Source organism: Nipponia nippon, unplaced genomic scaffold (genome assembly GCF_047370975.1).
Source record: "Nipponia nippon isolate SJK-2023a ecotype South Korea unplaced genomic scaffold, ASM4737097v1 scaffold_3, whole genome shotgun sequence".
Classification (NCBI taxonomy): Eukaryota; Metazoa; Chordata; class Aves; order Pelecaniformes; family Threskiornithidae; genus Nipponia; species Nipponia nippon.
In genome coordinates, this window is record NW_028262347.1 from 114,420,802 (window position 1) to 114,437,779 (window position 16,978).

The 16,978-nt window shown below is 41.2% G+C and overlaps 1 protein-coding gene across 1 annotated transcript in view; it reads right to left on the reverse strand.

Annotated features, from left to right (window-relative positions):
- Nucleotides 1-16,978, reverse strand: part of SORCS1 (sortilin related VPS10 domain containing receptor 1) — a 309,525-nt gene that overhangs the window by 82,130 nt on the left and 210,417 nt on the right. The window contains exon 6 of the mRNA XM_087766088.1: nt 5,187-5,251. Coding sequence (XP_087622214.1) covers nt 5,187-5,251 — 65 coding nt within the window. The remainder of the gene's footprint in view (nt 1-5,186; nt 5,252-16,978) is intronic.

Consider the following 16,978-nt stretch of genomic DNA (forward strand, 5'->3'; position numbering starts at 1 on the left):
AGCATCCACACAATCTATGACTTGTCTGTCTTCCAGGTTTAGTAAGGAGTATCCCTGTTCATTACTGAGCAGCTTATACATTAGGGATAGTTTCTGCTTTTAACGAATGTCTGGCATCCTGTAACTAATGAACTGTAAGAACATGGTAGTAACATATCTCACTGAAAGACCCAGGCCTCTAACCCCTTTCCAACAGTGACTAATAACAGAAGCCTAGGAAAGATTATAAGAATTTGTCCAGGCTCCTTGGCAGTCCGGGTAAACCTTCAGCATCCACAACCTCCCAGGACAATGAGTACCACAATTTAATTAAACATTCTCCCACACATTAATTTTTCTACTCCTTTTTTGAGAAACACACAAAATGACTGATCTTTATCCATTTCCATCCAGTCTGAATGTTGATTTGTGGAACATTTGTGATATGGGAATATATTCACAACTCTCCAGGACTCAGCAACTGCAAAACAATTAACCAGTAATGAAGATCAGTGAAATGAAGCCACCCCATTTACTAACTACTCACAAATCTGTTTTTATCCTGCTGCTACTCTTTCTTCATTGCATGTCAGAGTCAGGATTCTTTCTTCACACGGGGAAGTACATCCTCTGCCATTTCTGGCATAAGGATATAATTAGAGAAACTAACAGATGTCATTCTCCAGGACAAATAGTAATCATGATCAGGAAAAAATACTAATCACAATCGGGAAAAAAATCACTGTGCATGTTTAGGGCACTATGGGAATTAATTCACCACCTTAGCTATGTCAGCAAAAGACTGTCAGGATAGGTTGCCTACTTGTTTTTTCCACAGCAGTGATTATTTTATTCTTCCTAGCAATGTTCTGTGAAAACAGAAATTAAAGTCCTAGTACAACTTTGTGATTCAGACACTATTAGCTAGATGCTCAGTCCCTGTTGATCAGAAAGCAGAGCATGCCTGCTGATCCCAGGTAAGGCTTTGGTCTTACCTGCAACCACAGCAGCACCTAAATTACCTTTCAATAAGAAAAGTTGCTGCATAAATCAGAACAGCAGAAGAAAAGCAAAGGAAACAAAAGCACTTTTTAAATATCAGGAGCTCTCTAATTTTTTGCTAGCACATTAGAAAACCCCTTAGCTTCTTTCATCCACACTTAAAAAAAAAATTACATAAATTAAAACTTCACTCAAAATCAATTGGCTTCTATCTGCACAAGCAAATGCATATCTCATAAATGTAACAGTGGGGTTTCTTGACTCGCATCTATAGAAATTGTCACTTAGACATCCTCTGAGTCAGCTTTGCCATTCTGTGAAGGGCCAGTAGGTACCCACTTAGTCTGCAAATGCCTTGTAGGAATCCATCTTTCTAATTCTTACCAACATTCTGGATTCCTCAGTAGGGATCACCTGAAAAAAAATCACCTCCCATGTCAATTAGCTAGAATCAGGCCTTACTGGGATAACCCTCCCTAGCTCAGATCAGATAAATCCATTAATTAAGGATCTTTCAGGACTTGTGTATTCTTTACAAACCTAAAACCCACAAGTCATTAAGCTTATATACCTTCTGAAAGCACTTCAAGCTGCATTTGAGCAAACCTGGATTTAACTTCCACCAGTCATTCTGCCTACTGACTATGGTGGTGAATGTAACAAAGTGAAGCTTACCGTGTGGTTAAGAACTGTAGGGGATTAATTGTCTTACTGGGGTGTTGACCTGAAGCCAGGCAAAAAAATTTCACAATTCCTGCTGGCTTTGCTGGCTTGCCTTTGATCCTGTTCAAAAATCAAAGTGGAACACCAGGGACACCCAAGTGTATGAATGGAAATGTCAGATAAGGTTCACATGAACTTCTTCCAACCAGAAAATCAGTTTTACTACTGTGCTGTCAGTCCCAGCTTGACTCGGATTGGGCCTGAAGCCTTTAAAAAATAAACAAAACCATCACATTGGATGAGATGAAAATTTGCCTGGTGCTCTCCAAAATTTACACAACAGGATTAAAAACATAAATGGCAATGATTAGCCCTGCAAATCTGTCTCCATCGATACAACTAAGTTGCACCGTCTGTATTCTGTTTGTTCATCACTACCTACACCTTAGTTTGATGAGACACAGTGTGTTCAGGAGTCTAGATTTTTCTGGATCCTGAGGAAAAAAAAAAAGTAGGGAGAATGTGCGCTCAGGTACAACATTGTTAGCCACAGCCTCAGCAGGTGTAAATCAACATGCCACTGAAGTTATACTGATTTATGCCTGCTAAGAGACTCCTATTTTAGTCCTTGTAAACCTTTTACATAATGTATATAAACACAATAAATAAAATGCACAGACAGACCATAATCAGGGAGCAGAGATAGAGAGTTATTGGTGTTCTAGCAGGAAAGCCCAAGACTAAGGTTGTTGCTGATAGATGTTCTCAAACAACCCTGCCAGGGAGATGGGCTAACACTGTCCTCTGCTGACATTTCTATTTCTTCTCACCTAAAGCTGCAGTTATACTACTCAGTTTCTGCTGGAAAATATAACAGCACAAAAATGAGGTGGTTTTTCTTATTTGTACTGAGTTCAGCAGGTTCTTGCTTAGCCCTTATATTTCCACTTCAGGATCTTTTATTTTATTGTACGGATTGTGTGGTTGTTTCCCCACCACTCCCCTTTCTTTCCTTCTTTCTCCCTGCCTTGTTTTGGCAAGTCTACCTTCTCAAATTTAATCCCTTTATTGAATTTTACACTTGGATAACTCTCAAAAGAGATATTCCAAACAAAGTTTAAATAAACAAATGCAAGAACATTAAAAAAACCCAAAAACACCCAAGAAAAATTATTTGCAAATTATCCTCAGCTTGAAAAAAAGGTATCCTTCTCACTTCAGCACACTTCACCCCATCACCCCACTGGCAGAAACACACCTGCTTCATTCCAGAGGAGAAGGGTTTGTTCATCCATTGGAGGGTCATGGTTACTTTGTCCAGGAAAAGGAGACTGATTTAGTACTTAGAAGGCGGCTCTAGTAGCCAAGAGATGTGAATATACCAAGTTGGTCATGGTAACTAGAGTAATGGACCATGTGCACACTCTTAGCCTGTCAGTCTCAAAATCCTGTGGCCTGCAGTACTACCAAATGTCTTCTGGCAAAAAATGCTGTGATATGTTCCAAGGTTACTGCTTCCAGCTACCCACCATGGTCCTCTGCCAGAGACCAATGCTCCCTGGAACAACGGGCGAAACAGCATGCACTTACTGAAAATCCAACGTATTTTCTTATATTGCCAATGAGCTGAGCTGGGGACCTCCTGACTCATGAGCAGAAGTTTCATCCAAATGACTGGTTTGCAAAAAGGGTCACCACTGGCTGAAGGTTTGACACCACCACTATATTTACATTAGTAGTTCTGTCACTGCCTAACAGAAAAACTTAAGTTGTGCTGCCTCACAGCTAAGCCAATATAAGTGCACAGAATCAGTTACTAGAGCTCAGCTGATGAGCGATAATTTGTTATTCCACAATTCTTTAGTAATATGCCTGACTCCTCAGTGAGGCCAGTTTCATCTACCTGGTTTTTGGTTTCCACCTTAAGAGCTGTAATAAAGCTTACTGGTTTGTTAAGAACTCAAGAAGTCTTTTGCAGAAATGTGTTATAGCTGTGTAAAATGTTCTTATTACAGCCTAAGAACTTAAACAAGACTATTCAAGGCATCTGGAGCATGGCACTTTCTCTGCCCACTGTGAGCTGAACATCCTTCAAAAGCATAACCAGAATATAGCTCCTTAAACATCGATTGTAGTGCTTCATCTCAATGACCTGAAATTCTTAATGTCTTATAACAGTAATATTTTGTGTTGAAATAGACACTGTCCTGTTAGAATATTTCATTCTCATTTAGCATGTCCCGAGAAACATGTCCCGAAAGCCTCATGTTCCCAGCCTTGCTGCCATGTTCACAGAAGTGAAATTGAGATGAGAAATAATAATCAGAGGTCACAAATGGTAAGAAATAGAGATAATACATTCTTTCACTTTTACTAACCTTGCGTATCTTGAAATGGAAAAACCTTTAAAACTTTATGGTTTCTATCGCAACTGCTTCTTTTCAAAATTCATCTTCCAAAAAATTCTCTTTCATGCTAAATTTCAGTGAGTTAAAAAAATGATTACCTTACAGTTACCTATCAGACAGTTTTAAAGTTTCCTATGATAAAATACATATTTTAAGTAACACCACTGCACTTGGGGGTACAATTCAGGGGAGAATTTTATCCCTTTTTAAAAGAATTAATTGGCTGCATCATTAATACTTAGATATTGCCAGTGGTAAAAATCTGCTTGTTACGTTGCAGCAAAGCTGCTATTTACAGAGGAAACAATATGGAATTACAATGACGAGATCTATGGCAGCCAGGCTTTCGGTGTGATGCCTGCCTGAGGCAATCCAGTGTTGTGGAAAAGAAATCCACGGAGGAAGATCACTGCAAAGGCAGTGGAGCTCAAAGATAAACCTTGAGGAAGCATGGGTGGGAGGAGAAAAGGCCAGTGGGTAGCTTAGGGTGCCTGAGAGAATTTACAGGCAATTAGGAGTATATTTTGGAGTTGCAGGTAAAGGAGGCTCCTGGAATGGAGAAAAGCACCTCAAGAGGCAAAGCAGGGAGGGAGAGGAGCTGATGAAAGTGAAGGACAATGACAGGACAAGCAATAACAGTGAAGAACACACTTAGGCTAGCCATTAAAAGGTTTCTAATGTGAGAGAAATGAGGTATTTTCAAAGGTAGTACCTAAGGCAGAGAGTATCCCCGGTCTGTTAAAACTGTAAAGCTATGAACAAGGTGATACTATGTACTGTGTGAAACAAGAGCAGCTAGACCTGTGATGCAGGAACTTCTCTCCAATGCCACGTTCCCATGAACAAAAATCACGTAGGAAGAAAGAAAAGTGCTGTACATACTAACTCCAATTACTGCTTATCACCTATTCTTCCTTATCATGTTCTTGGCTCCTTTCACAGCCTGTTAATCCCAACTTTTTGCTTTGCTGGAAAGACTTCTCTTCTGACAGACCTGCCTTGGAACAGTCAAACCCCTCATATTAAATGAGTGAATCACTAAAGGGATGTCAGATTTCCATGATGATATTGTGTGGTTGCAAGAATATGAGGGCAGTACAGAATACCACAATATTTGGAAGCTGATGTACTTACGACCATCCACTGTCTTTGCCTCCAGGTGCACGAGATCAGGCTCTCTACCGGACCCCATCATAGACCTGTAAAAGACAGATTGATACAAAAGCATTAAAAACAACAGATACTATGAAGATATTAATTCCACAGGAGATCCTGTTTAGCTGGCCCTAAACTCATACTCACAAGTAACAGCTGATCATCTTGAAAGCATCTTGGAGTTTTCCCTAAAATAAACTTGAAAATTTGAAAGCAATTCTACCATTTTATCAAATCAATGCCATTGTACTTGAGTTCTTTATTTCTGATCCCTTTACTTCGTTTCTTTCCACCTGGAGACTTGTTTCTGTTCTCATTGGTGCCTGACATTTTGATGTGTCTCCTGGTTTGGTCAGAAGGATGCACTTCAGTTCTGGGTGGGATACAGAAGACTTTAATTGATGGGATAATAGTGTTTGCCAGAATACTAATTATAGCTGTTCCTTTATATTGGACAGTTTATGTACATTTGCTTAATTGACACTCTTAATGATCAATATTTCCTCATTAATTAAGAAATTTTAAAAACCCATTTCATCCTGAGACATTTTATCACTTCTGATCTAATAAAAACAGTGTTCCATTAATAAAACAAATGTCGGATTGACCCAGAAAATGACTGTTCACTCTGAATTAAGAAGCAACAATATAAAGACATTGAGCACTGCAAATAAGGTGTTTATGAACTCAAGCTTTGCTTCCATTGTTGAGGTTACCCTCAACTGGCACTGCTGGTCTCGAAAACTCCCTGGGATAGTCTGAATGGCCAGTGGTTTGATGGACAGTCTGAATTACAGCAGTACTGACTGCAAGTATGTGCCAATCCCATTGTACAGCAGCCTCAGCAGCATCTCTGACAATCAGCCTTGTTTCTGGTCCTGGTCTTGTCATCCAAGTCATAATCCTAGATTAAGGCTAAGGGTTAAACAACCAGTTTCTTGTTAGCTGCCTGACCTCCAGGTTAATAGATGCATGAGGGAAGAGAAACATTCATTTCCAGTGATAGACAAATTAGATGCTGTTCTGTTCAAAGCCTCATTATTTTTCAGAAAATCAAAAGTGAGGTTCAAACACTGATTTAGACCTTAATTCAGTTCCCACTGACTGCAATCAGAGGCAGCTCCAGCCCTTAATCATCGTGCGCATTAACTAATAACCATTATAAAAATGTTAACAATAACAAGACTATTTGTGGCCTGATTAATCCTTAGCTTTGCTTGACAAAGTCTGTAACAATTCTCTAGCTAGAAAAGGTTTGGATTTTTTTGTTCTCGTTTGCTGGGGACTGGAATTTCAGAAAAGACTCTGAACCAACATTGCTTTCACTTCTTCTCCATTTTTAATAACGTTTATGGCAAGGTCTTTTTCTCCTAAGCATTCAACTTCTATTTAAAATCTCTGCTTCCTGATAATTGACACCAAGTGGGTGGGAAGGGAGTACCTTCCTAGGGCGTTTTTCCTTTACCTGCTACTATCAGCAGATTCAGAGCCAAAATGCAGGGCCTGCTAGTTACAATTCAGTTCAAGATAGATAGATGCCAGTGACAAACAGCTCTAAAAAACTGCAGAAGGACTAAACTTGTAATTTGGCATATCTCCTTTTTATTCTTGTTTATTCAAGTGGGCTTTAAGCACACCTGGAACTGGGCTATCACAGACGACACAGTACAGCTTTGTCAGTGCATTCCTCCTCCTGACCTCACACAGCCCCATGGGGTTGTGAACTCTCCAAAGAAACAAGGATTATATTCCATGGATTTGAACACTTTGTCACATGACAATGGTATTCATCCAGCAGAGAACTTGCCCTAGTTAAAGCCTGTGATTCTACAGTCAGGTGCTTTGTGAGTTTCCTCCTCACAGTGCTATTCTGACCCCAAGAAACACTTCTATTGCATCTTCTCAGGCAAAGACAGCTAATTCAGAATGAGACGTCTCACTGATGGATGGGACATGATTGTCACTGTTGTTTTCACTTGTGATGTGAGCCATAATTTACATCAAACTCTTATATCTTAAGAGCAGCGTATAAATATCTGGACCCACCAAGCCCTGAAAGTTAGAAGGCTACCGCTGTAGTGACCTGCATATTACTTAGTCTCACACTACATCAGCCAGTATTGGGACTGCAGAAGCTTCAACTCAGGGTAGAATTAAGCCATCAGTTGTCCCAAGGATGTACAGAAAATGGATGGCTGAAACATGACTGGTGATAAACATTATTCATCTACTCAGGGGCTTCCTTTCTTTTGATATCTCCCAACCCCTGCAAATTAGAAATGTGATGACAACGAAGATGAAAACTAAGGCCCAGAGAATCTAAGGGAGTTCCTCAAGTCAAACAGGACATCTGAAGTAGAGGCAAGAACCATATCCCGGTCTTCCTATCTGCTAGATCTTTCTTCCTAACTTAGAAAATACACATTCTATTGCTTTGATATATAATAGGCTTAATTTACTTGTGACATCACAAGGTCACAATCAAGCCCATAATATTAAATGATAACATGAACAATCAGTTGCAAAAGACAGGCAAAATACAAATACATCTCTGCTCAAATCAATATTAGCTGTACACAGCTGACATCCAGAAACACATCACTCCCATCTGGATTCTGCTGAGAGCTTACTGACCAGAATTTTTTTAATGTCACATTTTCTTATATCATGCTGTCTTGTTCCACAGTAGCCCTGTGATATTTAGAATTATAGAATCATAGAATCGTTAAGGTTGGAAAAGACCCATAAGATCATCGAGTCCAACCGTCAACATATCACTACCAAGTCCACCAATAAACCATGCCCTCGAGCACCACGTCTACCCATCTTTTAAATACTTCCAGGGATGGAGACTCAACCACTTCCCTGGGCAGCCTGTTCCAATGACTGACCACCCTTTCGGTGAAGAAGATTTTCCTAATATCCAACCTAAACTTCCCCTGGCGCAGCTTGAGGCCGCTTCCTCTCGTCCTATCACTTGGTACTTGCGAGAAGAGATCGACCCCCACCTCGCTACAACCTCCTTTCAGGTAGTTGTAGAGAGCAATAAGGTCTCCCCTCAGCCTCCTCCTCTCCAGGCTAAACAACCCCAGCTCCCTCAGCCGCTCCTCATAAGACTTGTGCTCTAGACCTTTCACCAACTTCGTTGCCCTTCTTTGGACACGCTCCAGCACCTCAATGTCCTTCTTGTAGTGAGGGGCCCAAAACTGAACACAGTATTCGAGGTGCAACCTCACCAATGCCGAGTACAGGGCCACTGTCACCTCCCTGCTCCTGCTGGCCACACTATTCCTAACACAAGCCATGACTTCTTGGCCACCTGAGCACACTGCTGGCTCATGTTCAGGCAGCTGTCAACCAACACCCCCAGGTCCTTTTCTGCCAGGCAGCTCTCCAGCCACTCCTCCCCAAGCCTGTAGCGTTGCATGGGATTGTTGTGACCCAAGTGCAGGACCCAGCACTTAGCCTTGTTGCACCTCATGCAGTTGGCCCTGGCCCAGCGATCCAGCCTGTCCAGGTCCCTCTGTAGGGGCTTCCTACCCTCCAGCAGATCGACACTTCCACCCAACTTGGTGTCATCTGCAAACTTCCTGAGGGTGCACTCAATCCCCTCATCCAGATCATCAAGGAAGATATGGAACAGGACCGGCCCCAACACTGAGCCCTGGGGAACACCACTCGTGACCAGCCGCCAACTGGATTTGATGCCATTCACCACCACTCTCTGGGCTCGGCCGTCCAGCCAGTTTTTAACCCAGTGCAGAGTACACTTATCCGAGATGTATTTCTCTATACATCCCTCCATACCACCTGAAAAGCCACATAAAGTAATATTCGTCTTACCCAGTCATACACTATAGATATTTAACTCTGAGCTAATTGCAGTCAATTCTCTTTGCTGGCATTTTTGCACTGTGGTTGATCTGACTTCATGAGAAGACAAACTTTATCCTAGAAAGGGCTATTTCTCTCCATTGAATATAACTGGACACCTACACTACAGACACCCATATGTGATCACATAAAGGTCCCAAAGCAGGTAACACAACAGACCCCAAATATGTTTATTACCTACATTTAAAAATATGAATTACAGATAAACTATGGAGTGTAAATAAAGGGGAAAGAGAACGTCCTGGGTCTCTCGGGGAAAGTAATGTTTTATATAGCTTACCTCACCTTTATTATTTACTGTATAGCATGTAAAAGCCTAGAAGACATTCAGAAACGCAATATTGACCACAATGAGCACATACGGGAGAAAAAAACCCGTGCTCTTGGTTGCACTACACCTGAGAACACGCACTCTGTAGGAAGATAGACATATCCTTTTACATGGATAGTACAATCAGTTCTTAAAGCATCTACTGGAAGCAAGGTGTTAGGAACTGTGGAATATACATCAGAAATCTTAAATTTTTAGTATGTCAACCAGACCTATCACAACACTACTGACCATGCAGCTAGTGGGTTTTCTTGTCTTTTTGATTTGGTTGCGGGCAAAAAGGATCATCCTTAGAAGCTGAGGAGGACAATATACTTCTACAAGCCTGAGTATTATTAAGTAACAGTGTTAAGCCCATGGCATCAGTATGAAACAAAATGAATAAACTTAACTGATTACAAAGAAATCCCAGTCCTGACTGATGACCGTATTTGAGGGTTCTTATACCAAAGCTAGACTGATCAATAAATAGAAGCTTCACACATGGAAGAAGGAAACTACATGCTGGATTTGCCCTAGATAACACCGAAGCCTCAAACTCAGTGTTTCTAACTTGATACAACTGCCCACTCCATTATCTTTTGTGCACATGGCCAATACAATCTGGTCAAGGTACACTTCACAAGCTAAACAAGGAAAAGTGCTGCACATTCGATGCTTAGAAACCAAGCACTCTGCAAAGAACAAGGGTACAGATGAACAACACTCTGGGACCCACTCAGTTACTGATTTCTCTCAGAAATTTCTCTAGAAGTAAAGAGCAGTCCAAAACTTTGCCATGCCCTATTCTGAGTAACTTTTGTTAGCTATGCCAGCAGCACTTTCTTCTCATATTTCTCAATTCTATTCTTCCCTTTCAGCATCCGTTCTCAAAGACCAATCACTCATATATCCACAAACTTTTTTTCTTGCCACGGTCTATGTTTTCACTTTATGGTAAAATGCCAGCATGGCCTTTGTTTGTCCCTTTAATCTCAGGCTTTCTGTAATACTCCCTGAAACTTCAGTACCCCAGGGATATGCTTGCAACACTTTCTGTTGAATGGTGCCTATTGTATTTTTGCGATTAGCTTTTTGTGTTTTGTTGGTATAATTGTCTGGATGTTTTGAAAAAAGAAAAAGGAAAAGAGAAAGAAAAAAAAAAGACCAAAAAAATCTTTTGGGAAAATGAGGATTTAAAAAAGCCAAGGGGAGTGCAAGGCAGTGACTCCACTGCCTTTACGCAGAAGATGCTCACTTTATGAAAAATGTAGAACCCCCACAGTCTTATTACAAAGTTGCTTCCTAAAATTTTAATCACCATCAAGCCTGCTAAGTAGTCATCTGCACTTGAGAGCTTCACAAATCGATACTAGTGGCTGCAGTGCAGTAATTGCTCTGAATGCAGATTCTACATCCACCGTGAGAAGCAGCACAGGGCAAAGACCCCGAATCATCCTCTGGTTTAGAACTAGGCTGAACTAAACAAAAGCAGCCTGGCACTGCCCATTGCACAGCAAATGCTAGTTGGCATATTTCTGTAGTGACCAACCCCTTGCCATCTCTCTGTCTGAAACATTCTGAAACCTTGGCTTCCTTGGCCTGTCAGCTCTTCTGAGCCAAGGATATTCAATAGAGACCCTGTTATCCTGGGATTTCCACCTCTTCTATCTTTTTTCACGTCTAGGGACAAAAGCAATTGTTTATGGATGCTGGGAACTGATGAGGCTTGCAAGGCAATCAGGCCACTCAGAACTGCAAAAAGGCATCATTGTGAAGAGAGCAAAAGCTTCCACTTGGTGTACTTAATTTCAAACTACCATTTTTCACAAAGAAAGAACTCAAAGCACCAGACGATAAGGGCTTCATCTCAAGGGCTTGTGCATTCTGGAAAGGAGCTTTGGGTGCCTTTGGTTTTGGATACTTGACTTCAGACACAGTCACACCATATCTGGGACTACATGCACAAGAAACTTGATGGCAAACTTTTCATATGTATTCCTTGTATCATGCATGCTCACAGCAGCCACGATCAAAGGTCTTTTAAGCTAAGCAATGGAAGACAACATTATTTTACAGAATCTTGAATGCAAATGGCCCAGAATGAAAGGCTGGAAGAACAGAAATGCTACTATGCCCTTTTCACAGACAGAACCAGTACAAATGTCGTTCATTCTTTATATGCAGACAGAGATATTATGCAGCTTTCCCACATCTCAGAGAATATGAACATGTGCAGAATCAGGACTCCTGTGACCATCCCTCACCTTCTTTTGGGGGGAAACAGGCATGATTTATTCATGCAGCAAAGGATGGCAGATAAATGACAGATAACAGCATGACTCTACTAAGGTGAGTGGAATGAGATCCACACAGTTCTGGCCATTTTGAGCTTATCGACACTGACTCAGCGTAAGTTAGAAGTGGCTGCAATGCAATATCAAACAGAAAAGTGACACATCGCTTGGAAAATCCAGTTTGATCCCTCATCATTAAAAATGCTTATTTGCCTCTGTGCTCTCTTTTCCCCTTCCCATAACCTGTCCCGATTCTCTTTCTGGACACTAGACTCTAGTTACATTCTGCAGATGACTTTGTGTTTAACACGTTATTTACTTTGAGATGTCTCCTGGCCTTCAGCATTCCTTCTTCCCAGCCCCAATTTGAGCACAATTCCATCTCCACATATACTGCATTACACAGAAAGACTAATTAGCTGCAACAGACAGGTGGAAGACGGAACATACTCTTGGAGATCCTTATGCCAACGTTGTCCTATGAACATAAATATTCTAACAAGCTTTATCCTGTCACAATAGAGCTATAAAGTTGCTCTGTTCAACACATGATAATGGCTTTGTAATTCAATTATTGGTAGAATTTGCCTTTGGGGATTTATCTTCCTTTAGCCTCAGCACTCAAGCGAATCCCTTATCGTAAATCTTGCCAATGCAAAACCAGCTCCCCCACTGCCTCTGGGACACATCCTGCCACTTCATGTTAAAAAATTGACAGCTTATTCCAACTTAGTGAATGGTAGGTTTTTGTTTTTGTTTTAAAGGACAGAATGAAAACAACAACAGTAGATGACGTTCATGGAGTCCTCAGCAGCATCATTTTTTTTTGTTTCACTGGTGCTTCTATAACACTCTAAGTCCTAATTGCCATTCATAAAAATAGTAACATGTAGCACTGAACAGGGAGCTTTCTGTCCAAAGGTACAAAAGTACTTGACAATCAACCTTTAAGCAACCTTCCCTGCATGCTACTGATTTGTTCAAAACCTATGGAAAAGTACAAGACCAGCAGACCAAGTTAGAAATAGGGGTTGAGGAAAATTTTTGTTCTCGGCTTTATAGATAAACTCCACTAATTAGTCAAGAGGACAGGGACCTCATTGATTTGACCAAGATCACACAGTTGTTATGTGGCAGAGACAAAAATAGAGCCTGAGTCCTCCAGGCTCCTTTTTCTTTTACTATTATATTGACTCTGTGAGGACTTTGCAGATACTCTGTTCCTTTTTTGCTTGCAGAGGTCAGTGAATCTGCCCCAGGGAGCTTAGTGTGGGAGGGAATTCTTGTGGTTTCTTTAGTTTAGTCCCTATTATGTGAAATTTTACAGATTCTACTATTCCTGGAACATACTTTAAAGATTGCTTTCTAACTTTAACATCTCTTAACCATATTCTCCTGACATGTTCTGGAAACAAAGGGCCAGATTCCAGACATACATAAATCAGCACTTCATTTCTTCATATCTGGCCAATAAATCTCCCCTGACAATAATCTAATTAGATTTTTCTTGCTACATCTCTGCGCTATTCTTTCCCACATTGTCCAATTAGATGAAATGATATAATTTCATCCAATGCAACTGGCAATCATTGGGCCAAATCCATCCTATGGTATACTTTACTCAGTTTGTCACCTTTTCTCTAGAACTGATGGAAAATAGCAGTGTAGTGAGTAAAGCCCAACTTCTCCTCGTTGTGCCACCACGCAACACTGACCCAGAAAAACAGGTGGCTGTTGCTGCTAACACTAAAATAGATGAGTAGGTAAATGGAGGTAGTGGTGTGATTTCAGGCCACGCAGAGTCTACTTCTACTCTCACCATCATTTTTTACAACCCTAGATCAGGATTATCCACAGCCTTCCACCCTATGATGTCCACATACCCCACAGCTTCAAGGACAGGAGCAAATCACGCCTTCTCCCCCACTGAGGTAACACCACAGCTGTCTGTGGGAAGCTTCAGAGAGGAAATTTGGCTAAAACTCCAAAATAGATGGATGTGAATTCTCAGGGAGGTAGGTATCTATTGCTGGTAACACTGGGTGGGAGGAATGTCTTAAAATGGGGATCTAAACTACATGGATAAAATTCAGTTACCAGGATTAGATCCTGATTTTAAGATAGTCCTCCTGTCCTACATCTCTTTTTCATATATTACAGGAAACAAGACATCGTACTGGCTTGAAGGGAGAGAAGGACAAAGGTACCCTCTAGTTATAGCCTCTGAACTCAGTTCCCTGATATAATGGACCAAACCTACCTGATTTACTGCTTTTCTGCTGGTACAGTCTAATAGGATCACAGTTTCTCACTGTGTTAAGATGCATGTTTCTGGCATTTTGTAGTGCTGTGGCCCAGTCAGTGTGCTCTGGAGGAGGCCAGGAAGCCATTTACAGAAAGAGTGTAAAGTCAACTCTGGAAACAGTATGCTGCTCATTAAACATAAAACAGAAAATAGCAGTGAAACCTTCCTGACATAGATGTAGAAAAATCCACAACTAAGTTTACTATGCAACTGCCTCACCCTCTCAAGGGCTGCCCTTTGTAACTGCATACAGAGAAATCAGCTTCTTAGTCCAATGCCTGTTGAAGACTGACATGTTCCAGGATCCTGTGTAGCACTGCAGGCTTCTGCTATGGAGTAACCCCCAAAACAAGATTTTGAACCTGGTATATGGATGCCTGCCTACTTCTGCAGATCTTTAATGGGGGGAAGTGGATGATGGGAGAGAAGTTGAAGCTCATGGGATTCTGTACTCATTTACAAAGCTTCTCTGGATGACTTTTAAAGACAAATCAGCTGAATTGGGAAAACCAAAACACACCAACCTATGCATCAATCAGACTGGGGCCTCTCAGTCCCAAAAGGCTTATTAAGCTCAATATGCCTCCTCTCCCTATTCACAACTGGAGGACAAGACTCTAAGGGGAGGAAGGGGACAGAGTCAGGTAAATGGTCAAGATTCTATTCAGTTATGACTTTTAGGAGAACATTCAAGTTACTATTTTACCCCCGTCTTCAGAGTTGCCATGATATTCATATAGCGTTGAGAACACTTTTTCTCTCACATCGTGGAACTCTGCCAAACTAGGGATTTGGGACTGAGGAGTTATATTTTGCTCTGACAAATCTTGATTTGAGTATGAGTAACAAGTTCTATCAAGAGACTTCTGGGACCAGAGGATCTGGTTATTATAGACTCAGAGGACCAGAGGACTATCAACCTCTGCTGTGTGACTTTGGGCAATTTTCTCAGCCTTGTCCAGGGAAGAAAGATTTGTATTTTGGATCTCAGTTTCTTAAGAACTAAAACTTATCTTAAACCCAAAGATTCTAAATGAGCTTTTAACAGCAACAGAAGGAGGATGCTGCATGTTTTTTTTCTGTCCCTGCTGACCCACATGGGGCTGGCAAGTTTGTATCTCTGGAAGCCAGACAGGAATAAAATCCTAATTCCCAAGATAAATCGGAGAGATTTCAGCCTTCATTTGTACCAAAAAGATAGAGCTACATCAGGGTCTAGCCGTCTGAGGACTGTAAGCAGAGGTTTTCACTAAATCCACTGAAAAGCCAGTGGGATCTTTAGTGAACACTGCCAACTGAGAGTATGCTCCCTTGCCCTCTGGCTGGGCAGGGTGTAACACTGACCTTTCTGGTGAGAAAATGGTAAATGTCAGGGGCACTGAATGGTGACAAAGTGCTTTAATGTGTGTTACTCACCATCAGTAACGTTAGCAGCAGCAGCATGGTAAGGGCCAAGGAAAGGCACGGTTGCAGATTTGCTCTTCACTGTGGTCCCTGGCAGTGTTGCTTGCCTGCAGCTCATCTGTATCTTTAGGCTGGCAGCCATGAAGCTGCCTAAAAATATTAGCAAGGTAATAGCAGCCTGTGTTATAGAGGCTTGGACCTTCAGTCTGACTTTCTCCCAAAGCCAAACTTCAAGTGGAAGCAAATGTGTGGTATTCAATTCAGAAAAAAAAAAAAAAAAAAGAAATAAGAACTTAAGCAAAATTCACTACTCTTGCTATTCTCCAACAGTGAGTTGCTTAATTCAGATCTCCTGAAAACTGTCATGGGTCCCTCTGTGATGTGCCCCTGTGGCATGTGCCCATCTCCACCATATTTAAGCTATGAAATACATGTATTTTTAATTCAATTTCTAGTACACTTCAACTCATCAGATATGGCTTGTGTGTTAGATCAAGCAGATGATATTCTGGACAGGCTGTCACAATGCCCTTTGATTGGCATCTTCCTCGTCAGCATCCAGCAGTTGCCCTGTAGTGATTAAAAGGTCTTGTTCAGCAATACCCAGCATCATTTGTAAACAGCCCAGATCTCATGCCATTTAAATTGCCTCAGCCCACCTGGGTGGGCGTGCAAATCTCACCAAGCCAAGATCTGACAAGAACCCTGGGACAGTTCGCCCAGGTTGCTTCAACTGCTTGAATATAATGAAGTTTTTAACAGGGCTTTGACACTTTTTCCCCTTGATTTTCAGCTCTTTCAGCTGCTCCAACGAACACAGTCAGAGCTTTTAAAATATAGTCTCTAGCCTCCTCTGGAAAAGAAAAGATATATACTCTATAATTCTACTCTGAAGATTAACTTTCTTTGCCATTGCTCATAAAAGAAACACAATTATAGCCCTATCTACTCATCTGTCCTCCCAGCTGCTTACCAGTTTATCTTTTTCTCGCTTTCAGTGTGTGTGCATATCTTTGTATTGTTTGAGGGGAAAGGATGGTTGGCTGCTTTTTTATAATGTTTGCATCCATTTTCTTCTCCTTCTCATACTCAGAAAAGAACAAGACAGAGTGGAGACATAGCAACACCTCTTACCAAACTGACATATCTCTTGTAATTTCTTCAGGGAATCGTTAACATCATGGACACATGACCCTACTGTAAATCAGGTGTACTGTGACATGTTTTTACTTCTAATCAGCCTGTTACACTGATGTAGTGCATGAAAGCCCTGAGCTGTATTTTTTGTCTAATTAAGACAGTCATCGTAGAATCATAGAATGGTTTGGGTTGCAATGGGCCTTTAGAGATAATCTAGTCCGACCCCCTGCCATGGGCAGAGACATCTTTCACTACATCTGGTTGTTAAAAGCTCCATCCATCCTGATCTTGAACACTTCCAGGGATGGGGCATTCACAACTTATCTGGGCAAGTGTTTCACCACCCTCATAGTAAAGAATTTCTTCCTTACACCTAATGTAAAACTACCCTCTTTGAGTTTAAAACTGTTGCCCCCTGTCC